Raw genomic sequence first — 27,105 nt, 5'->3', positions numbered from 1 at the left:
GTCAATAACAAGAGGCAACAAAAGAAATTGTTCAGTCCAAATTATGCTTTCATGTTTATTTTTTACTCTGTGTGCATATTGTTTCACAATAGGCATCTCATTTACATTGATTGTAATTGGTATGAGTGCTACACATGCCAATAGGTTTGAATGGATTTAAGAAAACAATGATTACCCATGAATTTTAATGGTCAGACATATTCTTTGTTTTAAATATTCAAAGATTACAGTGAAACATGTACGTCAATGAAATGTTAATTAGCCTTTTACAGCTAAAATATGCCTTAAAAACAACATTGTAGTACTTAAAAGATCATTCACAATAAAATTAATTAAATAACTGTACAATTAGTGAACTCATTGATATAAATCACAACCGTTTTGGGAGTTACTCAACTACAAATTTGCTCTTTGTCCCTTTCTCTGATAATTTGTAAACATGTAACTTTTCATTTGTTCTGTTGGTAGCAGGTGAGATTCGAAAACACCATTGTCCTGCATTTGTCATTAAAGGGACAGTTCACCCCAAAATAAAAATTAAATGTTTTTTCCCTGGCTTGTAGTACTGTTTATCTATATTTATTTTTTGGAGTGAGTTGCAGAGTTTTGGAGATATCATCTGTAGAGATGTCTGCTTTCATGACCCGGTTAGTCAAGACAGGGTTTGTACAGGTGCTGGAAAGCCTTGGAAACATTTGAATTTGAATGTATTGTATTGTAATGTATTTTCAAATGTAGTTTTTGTTACTTTGAGCACCACAAGCCGAGTGCCATCTAGTTCCATTATACTGGAGAGAAGGCAGACATCTCTACAGCCGATATATCCAAATCTCTGCAGATCTAGATGGATACGTACCACTACAGGAAAGGGAAAAAATGATTTGGGGGTGAACTGTCCCTTCGAAGAGATTTTTTTTTTTTCAGTCGATGCACTCTTCGTGGTCATGGCTCTGTTTTAGTCTTTGCTTTTGATCTGGAGCGTGTGTTGACCTCTGAGGGTAAAGGCTGAGTGGGTGAGGACTCAGAAGGTGAAGGAGGTCTGGAAAGTGGAACAAACAGCGGAGGTTTAACAACTTTGTCTTTCATCTCCTTGTTTTTCTCCTTTTTCTGCCTCAAGTGTTTATCACAGTGGTTGACAAACGTATCCAGCTTGACGAAGGTCTTGTTGCACACTTTGCAGTGATAAGGCCGCTGTCCTTTGTTGAGGCGTATGTGCAGCCTGATATATGATGATCGGACGAAGGTGCGGCAGCAGACGCCACACTTGAGATCCTCGGAAATACTTTGTGTTGTCTGGGGCTGGTTGGGTGCGGGTGCTGGTGCTGGTTTGGTCTGCGCAGACGCCTCTTGAGCCTTGTGAGTGAGCAGGAGTGGCAAAGAGCGAAAACCTGCGCCACACTGCTCACACTTGTACGGCCGCTCCCCTGTGTGGAGACGGACATGTGCCAGGAGCCCGGCCTTCTGTGTGAACGACTTGTCGCAGAAGGTGCACTTGAAGGGTTTCTCGCCCGTGTGGAGGCGACGGTGGGTCTTCAGATGTGAGGCGCGGCCGAAGGTCTTACCGCACTCTGGGCATTTAAATGGCCTGTCCCCGCTGTGGATTATCTTGTGTGCCATCAGGTGGGACGACTGATGGAAGTACTTGCCGCAGGTGCTGCATCTGAACTTCCTCTCCTTGTTGTGAGAGGCGAGGTGAAGGCTCAGGTGGGCGGAGGAGATGAAGGTCTTGGTGCACAGGCTGCAGCTGTGAGGATCCAGGCGGATGCGCCGGTGTGGACGACGGCCATTAGGGAGGCTGCTGCTCGCCTGGCAGGATGGACATTTGGAAGGACTGTCTGCATTGTCCGCGCTCTGCTGTTCGGGAGAGGCGGAGGTGTTGGCCGAGTCAGGGTCCGAATCAGGCTGTGGGAGGCTGAATGTGCATCCACAGTCTGAGCAGGTCCCAGTCTGCTGGCCTTTATCACTGGTTTTATCCAGCATGGTGGTGTCTACAAGCAGAATGGGCTGGGAGGAGGTTTCATTCTTTGACACACCTGAAAGTGATAAACACACGTTTGTTAATGCTTCACGGTGGTGCAGCTGAGAATAGACATGCACTATGTCATCAGCTTTATCGATTTAAATCTCTTTATTAACAGCAGCACATTAATCAGCAACACCCAGAAAAAAAAACAAAAAGACCGTAATGGCAACAATATTCTGCTGTGATTTTTTACAAGACTCATTACGCCTCCCTCTCAACCGTTCTTTAAGAACACTCGCCCACCCACTCCAACCCTCTGCCATCCTGCTCCGCAAGGGAGGATTCCTCACCTCACCCCACCCCTGATGGGGTCATCAGCTTTATTACTATTACAATAAAGGCGTAATTACAGATCATCTTATCTTTTTATGACCAGGGGCAATTGCAATAGAGTGTTATTGCAAGACACTCAGTTACTTCAATCAGAAACAAGCTAGAGTGATGACACTCAGGACCCAATCAGACAGAGCACTGTTTTGGCATTGAGAGGTTTCTTTTTCCACTCGTTTTCTATGGGCAGGAAACATTTTGTGCACCAATAATACGAACATGTTTTTTACAGGAGCACGGTTAACAAAAGCGTGTTGTCACGATACTAGTGTCATTAACATTTCTTTCTCATTGAAACATGACCCCTCTGTGGTGATAACAAAGTCTAGAGGTGCTTAGAAATAACAGTCAAGGAGGAGAAATCACTGCTGACTGTTGCTGGACACCTAGAGCTGCATGATTTTACCAACCATAGTTAAGAAACTTTTAACCAAAAGCAGCAGCCTGGAGTCAAATTAATCTGGTACTTGAGATTTCAGGGAAGTTGTTTCCATTCATTTATATAAACTTTACTAACAACTGGTAACATATAGTTCATGATTTGTCTGTGTAGTTTTTGTCTATGTTTAGGTAGATAATTAACTAAGAAGATATCTACTTTAAGCGAACCAAAATATAAGGTCACAGATCTGAGTTTACACATTAAGATCACTGGGCTAAGGACAGCTGATTTGTTAGCTGATTTACAGTGTTTTTCTTATGCTGTCTAAAGTTTAGTGGACTGCAACTTTTAACTGGATCAATTTTATCTCTGGGTTATTTGTTAAAAATTAACAAACTGTGCGAATATATGTAGGAGTTGTAACACTGTGTTGCAATAACCCCCGGGCCACAAGGCCCACACTTTTCTGGTAGAAACTGAACACATTTCACTTAATTTAAATGAAAAATTACTGTTACCTCATTTCAAATAATTAAAATTGAGTTGCCACGAGAACAGTTGCCAAGGTTTCTGCAATAAGAGAAAGACTTTAATCTTGAATGCATACAATACTTTAAATCTGAAGTAACCTTATTAGATACTACAACAGGAATGTGACTACTTTATTTGGTGGGTTAAGTAAGGGACTGGTGTCACAATTTTAAGATTAGATTGATATTTCAACTACTTTTTTCTCTGTAAACTTGCCTACTTGCAGCCTCCAGCATGTGTCTGAAGAAAAATAACAGACAAACAAAACCTAGCAGCTGTTACATCACACTTTATACCATATTTACTGTCTTTTTAATAATCAATCAGCGGTGATCACAGCACCACGCATGCCGGTTAGATTTGTGTCTGACTTGACCCCGACTTGCTCTGACATCATGCACATGTGAGCAACGATAACCTTGCGAGATCACGGCTGCTGCAGTTTTTAGAGCCAGGCGACATAGTCATTCTCCACCACCTGTAAACACTCGGCTAACACCTGATAAATGAGCTGACAGGCTCCGATTGGCTCTTAGTTTTGACAACAAACACCACATGTTGTAGAAATTCTTAATTTTATGTGTAATTGTAATATTTAACACTAGAAATAGTAGTCTTATGTTGTGCATTGAATATTTTAAGACATCTGTGTGTGGTTAAGAATAACAAATGTCATTCATATATCACTGAAAAATAGGAGTTACAAACATTACAACAGACAGAAATTAAAAGAGGATCACAGAACAGCAGGGTGATCTCTGCTTCAAATCAAGATCACTTTACTTCTTAACTATCAGGGTGTGGTAGACTTAAGTATGTGATGTAGCAAGATGCCAGTCATTTCCTGTATATTCTCTGAGGCTGCAAAAAAATTCAGAAAAACACTGCAACACTGCACTGCAATGTTTGAGAAAAGCTGCCATAAAATTAGGCATTTTAGTTCGTAAAAATCCTCAAAACAGTCTGCAAAATCCTGGAGGGACTGATAAAATGTTCAGTTGATATCATTCTTGACTTCTCAACAGACTTTAACTAACACTTTAACAATCTCATAGCTCGTGACAAGTCCACATTGGACGGTTATAATATCTTGACTGTTAATCTAAATCTTCTGTGCAGAATATGAATGGGATTTTCACTTCCTGAACCTCACTGCTGAGCTCTGTAGCATGACTTATTTTTTCAGTGATACAACTGCCCCTTCTCACATTATATTCAATGTTGCAGTTTTGTCCCTATTGTTAAAACTATAGTATCATGAATTAGTGCACATGTTTCTTGCATCAAAAGATGACTAGTGTGTTTCAGGACGTCTCCGAGCTGTGAGGGAAAATGAAATGTTACAATTGCTCCTGGTCTCCCCTACTATTTGTCAGTGCACGGCAGTACCAAAGATCATCTGATTACGCGGGCTGCAGAACTGAACAAACAGACAGATCACAATCCGACATGCAAATCTGTAAAACACAAATACACTAGCTTAGCAACCAATCAGCTGTAATGCACGGTACAGTTAGGCCTTGCTTCGCCCTGAACAATGAGGAGGAGGTAACTCGCGGGTACATGCATGGTAATAACACACAAACATAGATGTTACATACCGTGGACATTCGTGCAAAGTAAACGTGCACGTATCGAAAGTAATTATGTCGCAAGCGCTGTTAAACATCTCAACAACGGAACCTGATAACAATGGAGTGATTGTTGGATCGTGTTTCGTCTCCTGCTCTTTCCTGCAAGACGCTGCTCGGTCTGCGGGATTAAACTGCGCTGCAGCATCATCTAGCGAGTGGCGGAATAACTGATCATGTCGGCAGTTTATAAGATGCACAAAACCGATGAGGGGAAAATACAACTTTCAAACTAAGCTGAGTGTGAATCATCCCTGATAAAGGTGATGTGTGTGCAAATAAATATGACAGGATCGGGATCTAATGGCCCGTGGAGCCGCATTTTGGCGCTTAGACCGGTTTAATTGGTCATCTGAGGACAGACGCTCTCCACGGAAATGATGTTTACTCCCCTTGACAGAAGAGTTTCGTTTCATTTGGAGATGGCGGTGGAAACGGGCCTAGATTTGCTACGATGCTGTTGCATCCTTAAGTTTCGTTTCATGCTGAGTGACACCCGAATTTTGTTGAAAACGAAAGAAACTTGCGAGAATGTGACTGGAAACAACGTGTGGGTTGGACATCAGCAGCCTTTATAAACTGAAGAAGTGATGCAGCATCCAGAGTTCAGCCTGACAGCAGCAGCAGAACAGATGAGACTCTTCAACAAACATGACTGAGGTAATGAGAATTTATTACTGTGCAATTATTATCATTATTATTATTATTGTTGTTGTTGTTATCATAGTTGCAAAAATGGCCAATAGACCGAGGCAAGATTTATTTGAATGCCAGAGGAAATTGGAAACTAATCCATGACTTGAGAAACAAAATACTTAAAGCTCTGAATCCATTATATTTGCCAATACTGTGATGACTCACGTTAATACTTATGTTAGTATTTAGATTTCTCACCAAAAAAAAAAAAAAAAAAATGCATTTCATGGGTTGGAAATGGCTGGACAAAAATGGAGAATAGTATGAGGGGAAATTTATTTTAATGCCAGAAAAAAAAAGTATTGTTTCTTATACTTTATTCAGCATTGATTTATATGTGTATTGTGTTCTTTTGCACGTTTAATCCCCCATTTATTTTTTCAGTCATTTCCTGGTTTGGTGGCAGTTTACCAGAAAGGCAAACTGAGTCTCGAACAATTGTAATTTTAGAACAGTAAGTTAGACAATCAGTATAAGAGCCTCAGGATCAAATTCAGGCCATTCAGTGGTGAAAATCCAGAGAAAAGCTGGATGTGGAAGATCTTAGTCAATCATCTGTTAAGAAAAGTGTACAGTAAATGATTATTATAGACTATAATTTTACTCCTGCACCTGCCTGCATGCTGTGGAGTACACAGTAAAATGATGATACTTCCATGAAACAAAGAATTCATAAAACCTGACAACCCTGCATGAACTAAAATAGTTTATAGCATTAGAAATTCACAATATTTGGTTTGACGAGTCCACAGGCAACTATACATACAAACACCAATTTCGGCAGGGTGACTCAGCAAAATGATTTGATTTCTGTTCTCTTAGTTTTTATCTGGTGTCAGTGTGTGTAATAAAAGACTATAAATCAGTTAACGCCCATGCATGTGTAATCTGAACTGTGCACTTAGAGTTCATGTGGTCAAACATGCTGAGAAGTAAATTTGTAAACTAGTACAGAGAAGAACAAGTACAGAATTAATAATACAAATCAATACAGAACATGTTCTCCCTTTTCCTTTTTTTCTGTACCAGTTTACTTGCTTTTCTCTGTATTTTTGCATACTCATGCTCATGAGCTGATGTTTAAAAATATTTTGAATTTACTGTCTAAGAAAGAGTATGAGACTTGGACTACTAAAATGATAATAAAGCAGTCAGTTCAGTACATACAGTATCCAATAATTCCCAAATTTGTAGTTTTTTTTAGTATTAAAAGAAAAAAATCAGCTGTATGTATGTATTTATAAGGAGTTTTATCCTGCTTGACTTGCTTAACAGCTTTGTGTCACTGTCTTACAGCATCCAACCAAGGAACGATGAGTTCGAAGTCAAAGAAAAAGAGTCGGTGAGTGGCTCCTTGTTTGTTTGCACTTGCAAGGAAATTGAGGAACACGCTATTATGACCCAAGTTGTGCACTGAAGCTACATCAGAGTTACTGACAATTAAGAAACATGAAATTATGTCATTTACAGTCAGAGGACTGCCTACTGCCTTGATTTTTTTTTCTTTCTTTTTGCAACATATAGTGCCTTACTGAAGAAAAATATCCAATTAAAGTGTAACGTCTTAATTTTGGACTCTCCCAAGCACCACACATCATACTGTACTGAATGTTATTGGTGGATATATGTCACATTAACCACTGGACCTAAACACTCCCTATAAAATCTTTAAATCATAGTATTCATGCAAATGATCAGATTTGATGGTGAGAGAAATGACACTTGCATTAGTGTTGTGTGTCAAACCTATCATGTGAACAGAAATAATCAAGAACAACACATTATACAAACTTTGTATTTATTTGAAGAAACCTGTTGCATAATATTCAAATACATGCATAATAATGAATACGCTGAAAAAGTTTAGCTCACAATTCTAAGCAAACTTTTTTAGTCAAACGATATCAATTCATTTGTTCTTGAAATTTGTTTTCCTTTTATATTTTCTTAGTTGAAGAATCATTTCTTTATTTCACACAAAGAACATACAGCTGCTGCAGATACACAACAATTTCCATTTCCATGTTTTCTTCAAACTATGAAAAAAAATAAAGGTCTCAAGAGAGATTTAACTCTCAAACAATGCATGCTGGGAAGTTTGCTGATATGCTGATCATGTTTCTGAAGAAATTTACATTGTATTTAACAGTTCATTGTACAGTACATTCATTCACGTTCTGCAGTGTTCTGAAAAGAAGATGTAGAAATTTTAGAAAGTTTAATTAACTTGAATAAATGAAACTTTTTGAAAAAGTTCAGTTAATTCCACTAAATTCATGTATGATTTTTTTTACAATGTAAAATTAAACCAGCAACTAATAAGATAAGATAGGGCTCATGTTTATATGACTCATGAGCACATTATAAACACATTAATACTTAATCAATACATTATTTCACTGAATGACTTTAATTGCATGACAGATTAGAGATAATAAAAATACATGATGGTTTAATAACCACTTACAAGGCTCAGGAGGACTCGCTGTGTGAATTTGAACTTTCTCTTTACTCCTGCTTTGTTTAGGACGTCCTTCGGGGCAACAGCTCCACCCTTCATAGACTACCTGAAAGATATTCTACGTCGGTATCCAGATGGTGGACAAATTTTAAAGGTTGGTACAATGCTCTGTCAAATACTGGTTATAATAATTACTTCATATAAAATTTCCTCTTTTCCTAGCCAATTGTACACACCTGTATTCTGTAGTCTCTTTCTTTTGATGTGATCACCATGGTTGCAAAAACGAGTTAATGCTACTTATTTTTCATCCTAAAAATGGGTAATTTCTTAGATTTAGAGAGATTTTAAATGAGAATAACTAAAAGACAAAGCTTGTTTAAGACTTGCTCATGGCTCAACCAAATATTTCTAATATTAGGGTCACACAGAGGAATTTGGCCATTTTTCTTTATTCTTTTAATTTGCACAGTTTCTGACAAAAATGACTTCTGCCTTCACTCTGACCTGACTATTGACGTTTTCTTTCTGGATAAGCCAGATCAGTTGGTTTTGTTTCATACGCTGTTTGTTTTCTGGCTTCTCCTGTGGGCTGAGCACCACTGCTAATTATACATATAGTGCCAGCCCCTCGATTAGCGGGATTGGTTCCATAGGTTTATGATGTCATATACCCAGCCTGCCTGAATACCTGAATTTTTGAGGCTGTCTTTATATCAATTGTGTTGTCGGATTTGGAGGCTGACACACTGGCAGCCATGCAGAGTTTTAGCTTTGGTCTGCTGTGATCTGTTAATGGTCATTGTTTTTATTGGTCAACAGGAGCTGATTCAAAATGCAGATGATGCTGAAGCCACAGAGGTGGTTTTCATCCATGATGAGAGAAGCTATGGGACTGAGAGCCTTTGGACTAAAGAACTGGGAGAATTCCAAGGTATGCAAGATAATCAGAGGATAGCAATGTTCTAACCTGCTTATCATCATCTGCTATAACATATTTATTACACTGTCAAATGTTTTGCACCGGTGTCATGAATACTGTACTGCACTTCAAGTGAAGTGGTACCATTTGGACGTGTCATAAAGATGTCATTAAATGTTATTGTCAGTTTGACAACAGAGCACAGTCTGCTATTATCGGTAGCTAGTGTTAGCCAGTCAGCTCAGTTAGCTGAGGAGCTAGCGGCCTAATTAGCTGATTCAATTTCAGGGTGCCAGGAGCCAAACCCAATAAGAAAACCAAATCAGTTCTTTATTCCCTGCGGTCAAACTGGCCATTGTCAGCCTCAGCGATGGTGTATCTCACTCTGTGTGGTCGGTGCTGTGCATGTTCAACTCTCAACAGAGGGATGAAGACAGGAGAAGGAAGTGAAATGTCTCACTCAGAGCTACTTTATTCATGAGCTCCAGAGTAAAATAATTCATTAATTTAAAATGTTATTAAGACTTTAAAAAAAAAGAAGTTTTAACATCTTCTGGATGTAGTCTGTTTAAGATAAAAGTCTGGTCCTAACTAGGGATGCACAATAAATTTTGGTATTGATAAATTATTAGCCTATTCAGCTCTTTTGGTTTATATCAGTTGGTGTCTGTTAGCTGATAGATATCACATATAATATCTTAGGTAAAATGCTCTATTAAAGCCAAAGTACATTTGAGATTTTTTTGACGTGCTAATTGAAAAAATAAATGAACATTTCCAGAGTCAGAACTGTTCTTTGTTTTTGTTGTCACAGTGATGTCAGTTAGATTTGGTTCAGAGTTATAGAATATTAAATCATGCATTTTTGCTCACTACATTTTAGTCTTTCTTATGCTCAGGTGTGCATAAACTACAGGTTATATAAACTTATTTTTAAAATACAAAAATGAGAAATTATTGGTTACCTTACCGGTATTGGCCATGAGAAGCAGATAATTATTATTATTATCAGTATTGGCTGACAAAAATACATGCATCTCTAGTCATAACAAAGACAAAAACGTTGTTGGTCTGGTTAATGTCAAGTTGTCATAGCAAATACTTGATGACAGCAGTCATAAATCCTCATAAAGACTCCTTCATGTTCATGACAGGTGTCATGGCATGGTTATGACAGTATAATGACCTTCCTTCAAATAAAGTGTTACATTATTTTTGGCTAAAAAATATAGAAAATGGAGCAAATAGGAGGTAGTCCAGTGACAGGAGTTTGTATGTTCTGTTTGTTTTCATGGGTTTTCTCCCCATAGTCCATCGTGGCTGGCTAAAGAGAACGTGTGTAAAATAAAATATAGAAATTCATTTTTATCTTGGTTCTCATTGTCTGACTCACTGGATGCACAGTGTGGTTATAAGCCTGCCATTGGTTTGCTTGGTTTTCGGTCAGCATTGTGGCATCTGCTGTCTAAGACCTCAGGAAACAACAACAAGCTCCAAGCTGCAACCTACACGCTGAAAATGACAAATTAGCGCCTGGGACACTAATGATACAAACTTAAACAAACCAGCGGCAGTTTTCTTTTCTGTTGGGGTGATTTTGCCAGTTTAATGCCTAAGCCTGCCTCCTGATGTGCAAGTGTTCCACCAAAATAGTTCCCTCCTTGACACTGTTTTGCAGCAGCGCTGTCGCTGCATCGTGAGCTTAGCTCAGAAAGAGCATCTGTGCTTGTTTTAAAGAAATTCAAACAAGGCAGGGTATTTGTCCCCTGGTTCCCCTGGTTCTTTGGGACTAATTTTAGTCTAATTTAGTTTACTAAATTAATTTTTTTTTTTTTTTGCAAAGGTCCTGCTCTCTACGCCTACAACAATGCAGGGTTCACTGAGGAGGACTGGGAAGGAATTCAGAAGACAGGGAGGAGCGTCAAGCGCAACGACCCAAACAAAGTCGGGAGGTTTGGAATCGGCTTCAACTCTGTTTACCACATAACAGGTGAAACATTATACATTTACCACACATATATATTCTCGGTTTAAGTTTTAGTCTTAAGAGAACATGTGTAGTAAATAAATGTGACAATATCTATTTCACTTTTTTCACAGATGTGCCGAGCATATTCAGTTCAGGACACCTTGGCTTCCTGGACCCCCAAGAAAACATATTTGGAGACAGAGAGGCAGGTTTTCGGTGGTTTCTGGATGATCCAGAAGACCAAGAAGCTCTGATGACTATGCACGATCAGTTCCAACCCTTTCGAGATATAGTTTCACTTGTAAGCAGACAAGAATGGTCAAAAGTCATCACAGAGGATCAGAAATTTGATGGGACAATTTTCAGATTCCCCTTGCGCAACAAGGCATCAGATATTTCAGATAACCTGTATGACTCCAATAAGGTGGTTGAGCTTTTTGATAGCTTCATCGCAGATGCAGACTTGAGCCTCCTGTTCCTGAAAAATGTGACCTCTGTGTCCTTGATACACATCAGCGTACATGGCACTGTCAACACCAGACTCGAAGTGAAATCCTCAGTCCAGACAGACAGGGTTTTGAAGACAGAAGACGAGTCAATCGTTGAGGGTTCAACAAGGTTCAAATTGATAACCCTCAACTCAGAAGACCACAAAAAAACAAAGTGGCTCGTAACAACATGTACCATGAAGGAGGGCAATGTAGAACATCTTGATTCGCTCGCAAAAAAGTTGAGCTTTTTCCCTCAAGTTGACCTGGCGTTCCCTTGTGGTGAGAAGAGAGACTGCAGTGAAAGTAGACTGAGCTGCTTTCTCCCCCTCCCAAACAATGAATCCAACAAGACAGGACTCCCGGTGTATGTCAACGCGTGCTTCGGCCTCACAGACAACAGAAGACACATCAAGTGGCAAGAAGAAGACCAGAAACATGATGAACATGCTGTGTGGAATGAGTTGCTCATGAAGGAAGTTCTCCCGCAGGCATACCTCATGATCATTCAAGATGCTATCAAACTTGCCCAAGAATCTATTCTGCCGGTCTCTTCCGTGTACGATCTGTGGCCAGACATCGCCCGGGTAAAGCACAAAGACAAATGGTATGCTGTTGCCCTGGATGTTCTTCAACACTTATTCAGACAGAATGTGGCTGTCCTTTCTCTTGCCAAAGATGAGAGAAGGTTTATCCCTCCATCAGAAGCCGTGTTCCCCTGCAATGGCCCGACAAGCTCTGAAACACTGGCCGCCATTAAAAGGACTTTGATTTCCTGCGGAGAAAATCTAGTCACTTTACCAGGAAAGGTAGAAAGAGCTATAAAGGAAGCCTATCCACGCCATGACACCTTAAAACAAGTGACTCCAACTTTCCTAAGGAACATTCTCCGCAGGTTTAACTTGCACATCCTCTCTAAAGATGACAAACTCCGTCTTTTGGAGTACATCCTGAGTGATGGAAAATACAGAGAACTTGAGGGTCTTCAGCTGCTTCCACTCAGCGATGGCTCTTTCAGGTCTTTCACAAACAGAGAGGAGGACACAGCTCTAATCGACAGCAGAGAATTTCCAAGGTAGGGTTTCTTGGTTGTTGTTCTTTTTTAATAATTATCCAACCACAACCATCCAACCAATTCAAACGCAGTATCAGGAAAGTCTACAAAAACTTGAAAATACAATATTTCAAATTTGAATTTAAATTAATTCCAAACACTTTTAAGGCCCTAAATGGGCCTGGTTGTGGATTGTGGATTTCAGTTTCCAGAGCCGTCAACACTGAAAAGGGTTTGATGAGAGCGTTGCATCAAATCATTAAAGGTGCAACTGATAAAATAAAAACAATGAGCTGAAAGATGCCAAAAGTGTTCTGTAAAACTGAGAGGGATGCAGAGTTTGGCATTTATGTACCGTGGACATGTCATTGCAAGTGACCCCTTTTACATGAAACATTTAATAATTTGTTATATAAAAATATTGATTCGTGCAACTTTAAATATCATGGTTATAAGGTAAATGTTGTAGGTGTGGTTCCACATCCCAGTTTCAACTGCTCTTATTAGAGCCCAGCCAATACTGGATTTTTGGGGTTGATACCGATATTAGTGTGTGGAAAAAATCAGCCAATATTCTTTATCCAGGACATAATACATGGAATATAGAATATGTACATTGGAAACACTTTTTTGCATTGATCCCTCAAAAGTGACTAACACTTGTGACTAAGATATGTAATTGAGTCGGGATATTTTACAATTTATTTACAATATTTATTTACAATTCATAATAAACATTATTTCTGTTACAAAATGACTTCAGGACACAGAAACAGTAAACTTTCACCCCCAACTTTAATAATTATAAATAACTATACATGAAAAAATACAAATATATCAAACATATATGTATATATTAACCTGAATTAGGATGATTGTATTTTGAATTTACTCTTAATTCTTAATTACACTATAGACTATATTAAATCAATTGGCTAAAAATATAATCATTAAATGTAATGTAAAGCAGTTATATCACATTAAGTTAAATGTTGGCAGTTGTTACCCAAATCCAGTGTTTGGATCATTGGTACTGATCAGCTCACATTTACTTGATTGATTTGACAGTTACTAATATTTCATCTTGGTTGGACTGGATTTAGATTTCAGTATCAAAATATATTTTTTGGTAACTCAGTGTGCACTAAAATTATATGCAAATGTTCTTGTTTACATTACATGCACAATGAACAAACTTATCCTTTGTGCAGAGTCTTGCTACCATGCTGCAAACACCTCTTCATCCCAGATGATCTCAGTCCAGCCTGCAGTACTCACCTGAAAGAACTCGCCACAAAAAGTAGGGATGTCATTTTATTGAATACATTGATTTAAAAGTTATTTTCATCTGTCATTTGCATGTTTTCACACAACATATGAATTTCTATTTATCTTTCAAAAATGTATTTTTCAGATTTATTCAAGGTCATCAACATCGATGCACAGAAGGTGGTTGAATACACAAGGAGGTATTTGCCCCAGGACTGGAAGACGATGAGCACAGGGCTTGTTACCTGGGACATCAGCAACGGTCAACATCCCCCTTTAGACTGGCTCCAAGAATTCTGGAAATTTCTCAACACTCACTTCAAAAAGTTAAGTAATTTTACTGGGATGCCATTAATACCGGTCAGTTCCCTGTCTGTCAGTCAACGTGTATCGCTAGCAAGACTAGAGCAGAACACGACCCTCATTTTTCAGAAAAGCAAGCAGATTACCTTGCCAGAAGACATAGCTCAGTTGGTGAACAAAGTCGGTGGCACAGTGGTGAAAGGAAATGACTGGCTCAAGCACGAAGACCTAGACTCTTATGTGCTGTGCCCATCTCCAAGGAGTGTCATGAAAGTCTTGATGAATTTAGATTCTCAGGGTCTCATCAGAGACCTCAAGACTGCTTCTCAGAGAGAACGAGAACAACTGATTGACTATCTCTCTCGTCTGGATTCTCTTGCTGCCAAAGAGAAAGATTTACTCTCGAAGTTGCCTCTTTTTCAGACAATGAAAGGATCCTGTGTTGCAGCTCAATCAAAACAAGCTGTGCGTCTAACTTCTGGTCCAAGCATACCAACAGAGTTTCCTATGCCTGATTCAGTTGTGCAGTGTGCAACTCAGGCTGATCACAGACTGTTACAGCTGCTCAAAGTTAAACTCTTGGACACAGCTGAAGCAGCTGTTCTCCTCACTGACTGTATTAAGAGTGGAAGTTGCAAAAAAGAAGACACCAAGAAGATCATGACTTGGATTTTACGGCATGGTGCTGTCCTTTTCTCTCAAAATCAGACCTTGAAGCACAAATGTAAGGACTTGAACTTCATTGAAGTTAATGGAGAGCTGAGAAAGACCTCAAGCTTTTTTGATCCAACAGTTGAAACTTTCAAAGTCATTTTTGAGTCAGATTTCTTCCCCCCGCCTTTATACACTCAAACACCACAGATGCTTAAAAGTCTAACAGATCTTGGATTGCTAAATAAAGAAGCTGATGTTCGACCTGAGCACTTGTTGCATGCTGCCACACTGATTGACCAACTGGATGTTGACTCTCAGACTGAGGCTCTCAAAAGAGCACAAGTGCTCTTGAAAATGTTGGATACTACTGATCTCCTGTCAAAGTTTTCTAATGACCAGCTTCATCGCCTCAGAATGCTAAAATGGGTCCCATGTGCTGCATCCTTTGATGACAAAAGACACTGCGATGACAAATCTCAGAAAGGTTTCTTCTGTCCAGATGAAATGAGACATTCTATGTATGAAAACATTGTTGGGCATGTAATGCCTCTGGTGGGAATGTTCAGCGACAGAGTTGCAGACAAACTTGGTCTCAAACGCCTGCCCCCAGCTGAGAAGGTGATGGAGAATTTGTCGGTCTTGACATCGAAAGCACAGAAAATGGCTGATCCTGACACAAATGTGGATTTCAAAAGGAAGCTGCGTAGCATTTACGAGCACATGCAAGACCACATCTCTGAATTTGCAAAAATCATGAGCAAGGACACACGCTGGCTGTGGAGCCGCAACCAGTTTGTATCACCACAGGATCTGGTTCTAGACTACCCACGTAATCTAGATCTGAGCTCTTACATTGGGAAGGTGCCAGATGAATTCCTGCCATACAAGAGGTTGCTCCAGACGTTTGGCCTGAGAACATCGCTCACAGATGATGAAATTGTAGGCATTCTTCATTCTCTCCAGCAAACCATTGAAGGAAGGCAACAGCCATTTGCAAGTTCTTCTGAGATAAAAGTGTCAATAGAAATTCTTAACTGGCTGGGGAGAGAGAAAAAGACAGTTCAGGATGACATCCCGGTGCCAGTCCTCATAGACGGTGAACAATATACGCTTAAGCCACTGTCAACAGCAGTCTTCTGTGATGTAAGCAAAAATGGGTTGAATGAGCTTGAGTACAGCCAGGAGGAAATTCATGTTGTACATGAGGAAATCCCAAAAGCAACGGCTGAATGGTTGAACATCAGATTTCTCAGTACCTACATCCTCGATCCAGAATTAATTGGAATTGAACAGTGTGGACAATCTGAACCGATAACAATGAGGATTAAAAACATTCTTAAAGAGTATGATGAAGACAGTGACATTTTTAAAGAGCTCATTCAAAATGCAGAGGATGCTGGCGCAGAAGCCTGTAAATTCTTGGTGGATTTCAGAGAGCACAAAGATAACCCTGAAAGTCTCATTGACCCTGACATGACCCTCTGTCAGGGACCTTGTCTTTGGGCATTTAATAATGAGCAGTTCACAGCTGAGGATTGGGCAAACATTGTCAGAGTTGGCTCTGCCTCAAAGGAAAACAAGGTGGAAAAAATTGGGAAGTTTGGACTTGGATTCAACACTGTGTATCATGTGACGGATGTTCCTTCTATCCTCAGTGGCAACAGTCTTCTCATACTTGATCCAAATGTAACTCACCTTAAGAAGCACATCAAACATAAAACAAATCCTGGAATCAAGCTGAATCTCTCTCACCAGCACCTTTTCCGTTGTTTTCCTGGTCAATTTGGACCATATGAACGCATATTTGGTTGTAATTTCACTACACAAAGTTCCCCTGAACCCTACCCTGGCACTCTGATCAAACTACCTTTCCGAACTGAAGAAGAGGCCCACATGTCAGAAATAAGCACAAAGGTGTATCACAAACACAACATCGCTGCTTTTCAACATCATTTAACTGAAAATTCACAAATTCACCTGCTGTTTCTGAAGAACATCCACACATTGTCTCTGCAAAGTCTATCAAAAGATGTATCAACTCCACCAAGAGATGACAAAATAGAAACCGTCCTCACCACCTCCAAAACGACTGAAAGTACAATGAGGATTCCTGATGAAACCAGTGTGTCAAAGCAGCTTCAAGCTGAGAAATCACTGATGAAACTCGACAGAAAATGCAAAGAAGTCATTGACTGCTGCACAGCCAACATTGTCCAAATAACCAGTCAGCAATCTGGTGTCACTGAAGTCCAGTCCTGGCTCCTGTACAACTGCTTTGGGACACAACAGTCGTTGAAAATGGCCCTTCAAGAAAACAAGCAAGCCAAGTTCTCTTTGCCTATCGGGGGGATTGCTGTGCCTTTGCAAAATGATCCAGAAACTGGAAAAATGGCTCCGTCACAAACAGCTCTTGTTGGACAGGCATTTTGCTTCCTTCCACTTTCCATTCACACAGGTCTTCCAGTCAATGTAAATGGAACATTTGCTGTGACAAGCAACCGGAAAGGTCTGTGGGAGACTGGAGTGAAACATGACTGGAACAAAGCCCTTCTCCAGGATCCTGTTGCAACAGCTTATGTTACTGCACTCTTGGTATTAAAGAAAATGTCTCAAAACAAGCAACTGGAGTCTTACAGTTATCACACTTTTTGGCCTGACAGAGAGAAAGTGAGCGAGACTTTCAAGCCTTTGGTGGATGCATTTTATTCCGCCATTGCCCAGCACTCCATTGGTCCAGAGCTCTTTAGTGATGGTGAACATTGGTGCTCAATGAACAGTGCCATATTTCTGGACGAGAGCATTGAAGAGGATAAAGACATCAATGCACTTGCAGTGCAGGTATGCAAGAAACATGCGAAAGCACCCAACTTTGTTGTCACTCTTCCATTGTGGTTGAGAAATAGCTTTAAACAGGCTGGCCAAGAGGAGGTTTTACAGAACAGAACATGGAACTGGGAGAAGTTTTACCAAGAAGTAGTGTTTAACAACCTTGGCACCATGGACCCACAGAGCAGAGACACTCTTGTACTGCATGCTATTGACCTTAACATCAAAGAACTTGACAATCTACTGGTCTCCTATCCATGCATCCCTACAAAAGGTGGGCAGCTCCAGTACATCAAGAAACTTGTGAATCCATCAGGGAAAGTGGCCTGTCTTTTTGAACCAGAAGAGGGACGCTTGCTTGGTGGTACCAAAAATGACTTTGGCTCCCCAAAAAGGATTCAGCGCTTGAGGAACCTTGGAATGGCAGATGATGATCTCCCATTGGAGGAGATCACAGAAAAAACAGGCACAATCACCAAAACCTGGAGCACTGACAAAAAGAAAGCATATGTGCATTTGAAGTGCCTTCTTGAACTTATGAAGAATCACTTGCATGACAAAGACTCTCACCACTGGGAAACACTTAGGATGACTGAATTTCTTCCAGCATTTCCCCCTGGTGATACAAAAATGAAAATAAATGTAACACTTGGACGGCCCACTAATATTTTTAGTGACAAATGCACCCTGCTTGTTAACATGACAGAACGTGTGCTGGATCATACCAATCTGAAAATACACAACAGTGATCCAGTCCTGCAGATGCTGGGAGTTCACAACAGTCCAAGTCCTGAGACAGTGCTTCAGCAGCTGCAAGAAGCATATAAGCAGTCTCAATCAACTGACAAATCTATGCTACACAAAATAGCATACGAATGCTACAAGTTTCTGGATCAATGGCTTATTGATTCTGAGGATTCTACTTTCATTTCAGAGAGGGCAAATTCATTCCCATTCATTCTTGTTGACAGTACATTTGTGAATGTGAACCATGTAGCAGAAAATGAGCAATTTGAAGCAAAACCCCACCTCTATGTACTTCCACCTGCTTTCACTTCCTTCAGGAGGCTCTGGGAAAGTGTGGGTGTTGAAAAATGTTTTACAGTCAGCCAGTTTCTGACTGTGCTCCAGAAGTTGTACTTTCAACATGGCAGCAAAGCCCTCCCAAAGAGAGATCTCTCTATTTGCCTCACAATTTTGAACAAAGGGATATACGAGTCCAAAGAGAAAGTGATGGGCGACTGTCTGATACCCAATCAACATGGTGTTTTACAACCCGCAAGTGAGATGTTTTACAATGACAGCCCGTGGATGCCAGTTGCTTCAGATGTCACATTATGCCACGAGAATATCCCACGTGTTATGGCTCGCCACTTTGGAATCAAAACTACCAGGCATCATACTCTGCAAAACCACATAGTGGACATGTCACCATTTGCTTTTCACTTTGAGCAGCAGGAACAACTACCTGTTCGAATTAATAACATAATAAAAGACTATCCATCAAAGAAGGATATCCTGAAAGAGCTTATTCAAAATGCTGATGATGCAGAGGCAACAGAAATTCACTTTGTTTGGGACAAACGACAGCATGGCAAAGAAAAAACTTTTGGGGATAAATGGAACCCTCTGCAGGGTCCAGCACTGTGTGTGTTCAACAACAAAGTGTTTTCTGACGCTGACCTGGCTGGCATTCAGCAGCTGGGAGAGGGAGGAAAGCGCAACTCTCCAGGGAAGATAGGAAAGTACGGAGTGGGATTCAACTCTGTTTACCACCTCACTGACTGCCCCTCAATCCTAACTGGAGATGAATCACTCTGCATTTCTGATCCCAATCAAGAATACATTGAAAGTCATTCAGACAAAGCACCAGCTGGCATTGGCTATCACCTTCCTGACACTTTCAAGAACATGTACATGGATGTCTACAAATCCTTTCTTCCTGACAAATTTCCTCTTAAAGAGGGCACCATGTTCAGATTACCTCTCAGGATAGGTTCCATGACAAACAGCTCGAAAATATCAAAGCAGGAAGTCACTGACAAAGACATGAACGAACTCTGCTCTGCCCTCTCTGAAGATCCTGAAGGACTAATTCTGTTTCTGAAACACATCTGCAAAATACAAGTCCATGAAATCAATGAACATTCAGAGGAACTCAAAACCGTCTTTGTGGTTGAAAAAAGTATACCACAGACAAGCAGAGACAGAAAGGATGCATTTGTGAAACTTCAACAAAATGCGCTACAATCAGACAAACAAGGACCAGCTCACAAGGAAATTTATGGAACCATCATTTCAACTTCAGATAAAGGACAAAGCAAATGGATCATTGCAGAACAGTTTGGCACATTCAAAAACAGTGGCGGAAGAGAACTAACACTATCAGACAAACTTCCTCATGCAGCAATAGCAGCACGTGTGAGCATAAAGATCAGCAAGAGTCTAGAAACATCCAGCCATAAGAATTTCAATGGACAAGCCTTTTGTTCACTTCCATTGCCAGGGAAAACTGGGCTGCCAGTGCATGTCAATGCAAACTTTGAGGTAGATTCTGCCAGGAGAGACCTTTGGAAGGAAGATGGGCAGAGTCTAAAATCTAACTGGAATGAATCTTTGAAACAAAATGTTATTGCTCCACTGTATGCAGATCTCCTTCATCACATCAGCTGTAACATTGCAGATAAGAAAGCCGAGTCATACTTAAGTACCTCATACTTGTGTTTTTGGCCAAGTGTCTCAAAAGATGTTGGTCAGGATTGGCATGACATGATACATGAGGTATACAGATCAATCAAAGAAAGAGGCCTCAATGTGATTCCAGTGTTGAGGAGTTCAACACGACTAATTGCAAACCGAGAAATTAAGCAGTACTCTTTTGACTGGTGTAATGTCAGAGAAACTGAGTCAACTAAAGCACCTTACCTGACACACCTAGGAAGTGATGAGATTAATTGCATTTTGGAAGATCTTGGAATGGCATTGGTTCCTTATTCTATGGAAAGAGTTTGGCACAGTTTCAAATCTGCTGGCATCAACGTTAAAGATGTGAATCCTACAACTGTGCAGACTTTCCTGAGAGAAAAGCCCCTCAATGATCCAACCCAAACAGACCAGGATTTACCCCTGCACATAACTGCCACTCTGATCAAAGATGAAACAAGATGTTCAAAGCTCTTGAGTTTCTGCTTAAGCGAGTTTAAACCAGGCTTGAAGAAGATTACCAAGGACGATTCCAGTTTAATCAATGGGCTTCCACTTCTTCTTACAAGAGACAAAGTTTTAAGAGTGTTTAACTCCAAATCTCCAAACCTGATATCAAGACATGAAAGTCTGTTCTTTGGGTACGAGGAACAATTTGCAGATTATAAGACAAACAACGCCCACATTGATGTTCTACAATCTATGAACCTTGTCAAAAGTTTGACACTTCCCTGTGCAGCTGAATATCTGAAGCCCATAATTCAACGTCTTCTTCAGAACTGTGAAGTTGATCCACACAGTGGTCTTCATGTCCCCAATGAGACAATACTGAAGTGGCTGAAAGATCTTTGGACGTTCTTAACAAGTCAGATTAAATCAGCTACATCCAGTGATGATAAACAAAGTCTGTCACTAAGTGATGTGAGGCAGCTCTTCAGTGATTGCTGCATCCTACCTGTTGTATGTCCAAGGTTAAAAAACAAGCACCTCCTGCAAACAATGAGAGCCATGCCAAGTGTGATTTACAGCTCCTCAGAAATGGACATATCAGGCATCCTCTTTAAACTTGGTTTTATGAAGCTTGACACTGTATTCTTCTCTAAGGTACTTGTAGACATACAGCTACGCTTCGCACTTCTACACCCCGAACTTATGGATGTGAATGATAAAATCTCTGTGTTGGACCAAGTCTACAACATTAAACACCCAGAGTTTTCCCAGCTTTCCACTGATGAGAAGAAAGAGCTTCAGCGTTTCCTGCAGGATGGAGTGTCCAAGTCCAAAAACAAACAAGAGTATCAGACAAAGCTCAAATCCTTACCAGTATTTGAAACAATACATGGCGACCATGTGAGGATTGATGAACACAAAGGGGTATTTGTCCTCAACAGCACACACTCAATGACATTTCCAGATTTGTTCATCCTGGCTAACAGCAACAACATTTTTCTCAAACCCACTACAGAGAATAACAGTCTGGCAGCAATATTGAATATCCAAATCTTGACTGATTTGGAGTATTTCATGAAGTTCATTCTGCCTGTTGTACACACTCTCACAGAGAGTCATCTGCTTCACTGCCTCAAACTGATGCCGTTACTACAATGTGACTCAAAATACTGTGACTATGAGGACAAAATCATCTCCTCAATGAAGACAGTGAAACTGATTCGCAATTCTCAAGGCAGATTGGAGATGGCATCATACTACTTTGATGAGAGTGTTGAGCTGTTCAAGAAAATGTTGCCCCAAGAGAGATTTGTGCCTGAGAGATTTTGGACTGAGTTGTGTGGAAGAGATGTATTCGCAACAGAACGACTGAAACAGTTACTCAGAAAACTTGGAATGAGGCATGTTGTGTCCAAAGATGACATAATAGATTTTGCAAACCAACTGGAAGCAGAAGCCAAAAGAAACGTTCAATTTGCAGAGCTGAAGAAGAAATCATCATCAGTTTTCAAAGCAGCCTTGAATTTTGTTGGGGAAAACAAAGACAAAAAGTTGTTGGAGAGCATAGCAGACATCAAGTTTATTTTTCCTGTGATAATTCGAAAAGAACTGTGCAACTATCACCCACCATTTGCTGCTGAGACAACTGCTGTTAAGATCAGAGGATCTCTGATCGAAAGCAGTTCTACACACCAAGAACTGATTTGGACTACCATGCCAATTGTACATGTACCAGTTTATATGTCACAGAAGATCAGAGAAATTCTAAAAAATGTAGGAGCCTTTGATCAACCACCTTCACACTGTGTAACTCGTAACATGAGCAACATCTGTCAGTCACTGTGTGAAACAAAAGATCTGATCAAAACCCGTGCTCATGTGTTTCGAAGTTCATATACCTACCTGTCAGCAAATGCATTTGAAAGCCAACCACTGGCTGGTCTTCCTGTTGTGTTGGTTGAAAAAGACAAAGCACTTGTGAGGACTGATGATATGTGTCTCTTGCTCGAAAATGCCCTTGAGTTTAGACCGTATTTGTACAACATTTCTCTGGAGTATACCCAGTTCGCAGAGTTCTTCAAGAAAATTGGTGTAAAGGAAAGACCTACTGCAGTGCAGTATTGTAATGTTCTGGCAGCAGTTCATGCTGATTCCTGCGATAAACAACAACTAAATCCAAACCAACAGAAAACTGTGAAACGTGCTGTTGAACATTTTTTTAAGTTGATCAAAACACAAAGAAACCAGTGCCTCGATGATGCTGTAAAGACACTGTATCTTCCTGCAGTAGATGGTAAATTATACCCATCATGCACACTCTACTACAATGATACTGTGTTTGAGATCAAAAGATTGGAGGAAGCCCTGGAGAATAAGTTCCTGTTGCTTAAAAAACTCAGTGAATGTTATTTGGGAAGTGACTACTATGAGCATCAACGGTTGCTGCAGTTGCTGCCTCAGAAGTTTCAGCCTCACATGTTGTCTCAAGTCACTGAGGAGAAAGTAGTGGAGTCACACATGCAGCTCTGTGAGCTGGACACTGACTGCGAATTTCGTAATTGGTTTGACACACACCTGTCCTCAGCAGAATTCAGACATGGACTGATTTGCCTTATCAGAGAGCAGTCTGAGGGAGAAATAACACAAGAGGATGCTACTACAATGTGTGAGAAGACTTTTGGCAGCATTCAGATTGTCTGCTGCCAAAACCTGAAAACAGAGCTTTGGGTGGATAAAAAGCCACTACACAAAACTGCCACAGAAACTGATGTTTTTGTCAAACGAGCGGAACAAGGTTGCATCTTTTACTTGAAGCACAACAATGGCAGGAATTTCAAGGTGATAAATTACATCAATATGACCTTGACAAAGGAGATTAATGCTCTTTTAGCTAACAGGATTGCATCAAGTCACCTCACAGTCATTGGAGAACTTCTCACGTGTGACAGTCTGCAAGATGTTCAAAAAGTTCTGGCTAAGAATGGGATCCATGACAGTGCTGAAAGCGAAACCTTCCTCTTCCATCCACCAGCCCCTGGAACAGATATTCCAGAGGAATGGCATGACAGTCTGGACATGAACTGCCTCAATAACTTTGAAGAGGGGGAATATGTTGGCTACAACACTAACGACAAGTACATTTATGCAGTTATTGTTGAAGAACTGCCTGGGGACTCTGGACCATACACAAGGCGATACAAAATAGACATCGGAGAGGAGGAGCCAATTGACGTCAGCTGTCTTGACCTGTATCAGATTAAACGACCAAAAGAAAGAGAAGCTCAAGGGAGGACCACATCTGCTGAGTCTACTTGCATGGAGCTGGAGCCACTAGCGGGGTCTGTGCCACATTCTTCCAAACCATCAACTACAAGTTCCTCATCTACGAGATCCACACCAACCTCTATTGATGAAGCTAAAAGGGAAATTGACAAATGTTTGGCAGAGGTCTGGGCTCTTCCTAAGGAGGAGAGGCATAAGGCCATCAAACGACTGTACCTGAGATGGCATCCTGACAAAAACCCTGACTGTGTCTTGCTTGCCACAGAGGCATTCAAATACTTGCAGAATCAAATTGATGAGCTCAGCAAAGGCAAAGGTACAGGCAAAGGCAATGGCAAAAGTGCAGGCTCTTCATATCCAAGGGGAAGCTCAGATTTTAGCGACTTTTTTAGGCAATGGAATCAGGAGGCCAGGCATCACAGAGATAGCCGGGAGAGATTCTCCAGACGCCAACAGTCCTATAACTTTTGGAGCCATAACAAAGATGTCCCGAGGCCGGACAGACCAGAGGCCCAGCGCTGGTGTAGACAGGCTCGCTGTGATCTAAATGCAGCTTACAAAGACACTGGTGGGGGGAGCACAGAGTGGTGTCTGTTCAAAATCCATCAAGCAGTGGAAAAGTCCCTAATCGCTGCTGAGTATAAAAGACATGGTCAGCATCCCAGTAGCAGCTCAATTTCAGCCATTGCTGCAAAGGTTTCCATTTACAGCAGCCAGCTGAGAGATCTTCCTCAAATTGTGGAAAATCTGAAGAGGCTGGGAGTGGACCCCAAAAAGACTCAGTATCCCAAATGCCATCCATTTCCCCATATTCCAAATGGACAGTTCAAGTCAGAGAATGAACAGTTAGCACTGACCAAGGCATCTGAGCTTCTCACTAAAGTCGAGGCGTATGTGAATTAAGGATTCAAGACAGACAAACATGTCATGTTGGCAGAGTCAGATTAAGTTTATTGAAACAACTGCATGAGGGATAGGAAATGTCTGATTTATGAAATGAAAAAAGTTTTTTTTATTTATGATTCTTTACTGAAGAAAACCCCACTTTTCTGCCGTTTTGTAAACAGTTATAACTACCTACTGATGACCAGTATAATCACTGTATGAATTTGTTATGAAAATGCAAGTATCAAAGTTTTTTTTTTTTGCAGGTTTGTAAACATTTATAACTACTCACTGATGGCCGATATAATCAGGTTACAACTAGGTTATGAAATAATATATGTTTTGTTTTTTTGCAATGTGTAGGCCTACTATAAATATTTACTACTCACTAAGGTACAAGATAATTATTGTATGACTTTGTTATGAAATGAAACATCAGTCATTTTTGTTTTGTGTTTTGTTTTTTGCCATGTAAACATGTATGACTCCACACTGAGGACCAATATCATCACTGTATGAATCTGTAAGGAGTTTGCAAGTATTAAAGGTTTTACTGCAGTTTTGTAAACATTTATAGCTACTCACTGATGACCGATATAATCAGTGCACAACTTGGTTATTAAATAAAATATACTTTTTTTCAGTGTATAGGCCTTAACATTTAAAACTACTTACTGAGGTCTAAGATAATTATTATATGACTTTGTTACGAAATGAAACATCTGTGTTTTTTTTTCTTTTTTTTTTGCAATGTAAACATTTATGACTGCTCACTGAGGACAAGTTTAACTACTGTACAACGCTGTGACAAAATGAAATATTGTTTTGTTTTTATTCATTTTTTCATTGAGGACCAGTAAAATCACTGTATGTCTCTGTTATTAAATGAAATAGGCCTATCAGTTTGTTTGTTTTTGCAATGTTGTAAACATTTATGACTCCTCATGCAAGTATCAGAGAGTTTTTTTCATATTTTTGTACATTTATAATTACTTACAAGTGACACAGTGTACAACATTGTTATGCATGACTATAATATTTTCAATGTTGTAAACATGTATAACTAGTGATTGAAAACCAGTGAAATTACTGTATGACTTTGTTATGAAATGACAGTTAAAATATCAATTGGTTTGTTTTTTTTTTGTTTTTTGGTTTCTTTTTTCTTTTCTTGTTTTCTTTTTTCTTTTCTTTTTTTGCATTACTGTAAACATTTATGATTATTTACTGAGTAGTCCAGTATAATCACTCTGTGACTTTGTTATAGAAATGGAAATATCATGAGTTGAGAGAAATTTGTCACCACAACTCATTTTTGTTTGATTTCTTACAGTTAACCTTCTGAAATGAAAAACTAAAATAAAATTCAATCAAGGATGAAACTGTGATTCCTGGTTCATATTTTTAAATGACTGTTAAACGTGACACTGTATTAGTGCATGATAGTATACAGTATGCTCAAGACTTATTAAAAGATAATTTTATTAGAATACTTTGATTAGTGTGGCATTTGATAGCACATGATGTGTCCCTGAAAAACCATAATTAATTGCTTGTTCTTTTTTAAACTGAGTTACAATCCACGTGTTTCTTGAAGGCAACTTCTGCGATATTAAGTACTGCTAATAATAAAATACTGTGTACCAATTTACAAAAGGACTGGTTTGGAACACTATAAACTATTAATTAACAAGTTAGAACACAGTTTTCATACATGAATGGGGCCTCACTATTTGGCAGGATCCAATTACTGCTTACGACTAATTAATCTTACTAATAAATTACTGTAAAATACGTCAACATTTATTACTGACTTATTACCAGGTATGATTGGCAAAGGGAGCCTCATTGTAAAGTGTAAAACATCCCCATTTCTCAGTGACAAAGACTGAGTGATTAGTACACCAAGTAAGGAAGATTACCAGCTGTGCCACACCTGGAATTTTGTTCCAAAGAAGATACCAATCATCTGGTAGTTTGTTATGTTAAAAGGGGCTTAACAGTGGACATAAATGTGGACTCACTATTTGGCAAGCAACAGGACCCTTTTATCTAATGTGTTGTAACAGCTTATTAATGATTTAGAAAGTGTTGACAACCTAACTATGAACATTTACAAATAATTTATATGGGTAGATTTATTGTTAAGTAATTAAAAGTAAACAAAAACAATGAGATGGCCTGTTAACTCAGTCTAAATGCATTTATTTCTCATTAAGTATTTAAAGTGCATCTTTTCAGTAACA

General features: G+C 39.7%; 4 protein-coding genes across 4 annotated transcripts; 3 read left to right on the top strand and 1 right to left on the bottom strand.

Annotated features, from left to right (window-relative positions):
- Positions 1–731: 731 nt before the first annotated feature.
- LOC146323081 (uncharacterized) lies at positions 732–5,034 on the bottom strand. Its single transcript, XM_084724105.1, has 2 exons — positions 4,868–5,034; positions 732–2,033 (listed from the first exon to the last, which is right to left on the bottom strand). The coding sequence occupies exon 2, from the start codon at positions 1,978–1,980 to the stop codon at positions 943–945; it is 1,038 nt and encodes a 345-aa protein (XP_084580231.1). The 5' UTR covers positions 1,981–2,033; positions 4,868–5,034; the 3' UTR covers positions 732–942.
- A 1,872-nt stretch (positions 5,035–6,906) lies between these two features.
- Positions 6,907–11,010, top strand: LOC146323080 (sacsin-like). Its single transcript, XM_084723896.1, has 4 exons — positions 6,907–6,935; positions 8,121–8,208; positions 8,877–8,988; positions 10,820–11,010. The coding sequence occupies exons 1-4, from the start codon at positions 6,907–6,909 to the stop codon at positions 11,008–11,010; spliced, it is 420 nt and encodes a 139-aa protein (XP_084580022.1).
- A 74-nt stretch (positions 11,011–11,084) lies between these two features.
- LOC146323079 (sacsin-like) lies at positions 11,085–12,512 on the top strand. Its single transcript, XM_084723895.1, has one exon. The coding sequence runs from the start codon at positions 11,199–11,201 to the stop codon at positions 12,510–12,512; it is 1,314 nt and encodes a 437-aa protein (XP_084580021.1). The 5' UTR covers positions 11,085–11,198.
- Positions 12,513–13,873: 1,361 nt separating this feature from the next.
- Positions 13,874–25,221, top strand: sacs2 (sacsin molecular chaperone 2). The gene has a single exon (XM_084725304.1). The coding sequence runs from the start codon at positions 13,889–13,891 to the stop codon at positions 24,875–24,877; it is 10,989 nt and encodes a 3,662-aa protein (XP_084581430.1). The 5' UTR covers positions 13,874–13,888; the 3' UTR covers positions 24,878–25,221.
- Positions 25,222–27,105: the final 1,884 nt, after the last annotated feature.

The sequence above is a fragment of the Lutjanus erythropterus genome, chromosome 8, assembly GCF_056507025.1.
Source record: "Lutjanus erythropterus isolate fLutEry1 chromosome 8, fLutEry1.hap2, whole genome shotgun sequence".
NCBI classification, from domain to species: domain Eukaryota; kingdom Metazoa; phylum Chordata; class Actinopteri; order Lutjaniformes; family Lutjanidae; genus Lutjanus; species Lutjanus erythropterus.
Note: the sequence above shows the minus strand (reverse complement) of the source record. Positions and strands in the feature narration are given on the sequence as shown.

What these genes read in the sequence shown, in the direction of transcription:
- sacs2 (XM_084725304.1), top strand. Translation starts at nt 13,889, where the DNA reads ATGTATTTTTCAGATTTATTCAAGGTCATCAACATCGATGCACAGAAG.
- LOC146323080 (XM_084723896.1), top strand. Translation starts at nt 6,907, where the DNA reads ATGAGTTCGAAGTCAAAGAAAAAGAGTCG. An exon ending in ATGGTGGACAAATTTTAAAG is followed by an intron (nt 8,209 to 8,876) that starts GTTGGTACAATG and finishes ATTGGTCAACAG; the next exon opens with GAGCTGATTCAAAATGCAGA. An exon ending in AGAACTGGGAGAATTCCAAG is followed by an intron (nt 8,989 to 10,819) that starts GTATGCAAGATA and finishes TTTTTTGCAAAG; the next exon opens with GTCCTGCTCTCTACGCCTAC.
- LOC146323081 (XM_084724105.1), bottom strand. Translation starts at nt 1,980, where the DNA reads ATGCTGGATAAAACCAGTGATAAAGGCCAGCAGACTGGGACCTGCTCA.
- LOC146323079 (XM_084723895.1), top strand. Translation starts at nt 11,199, where the DNA reads ATGACTATGCACGATCAGTTCCAACCCTTTCGAGATATAGTTTCACTT.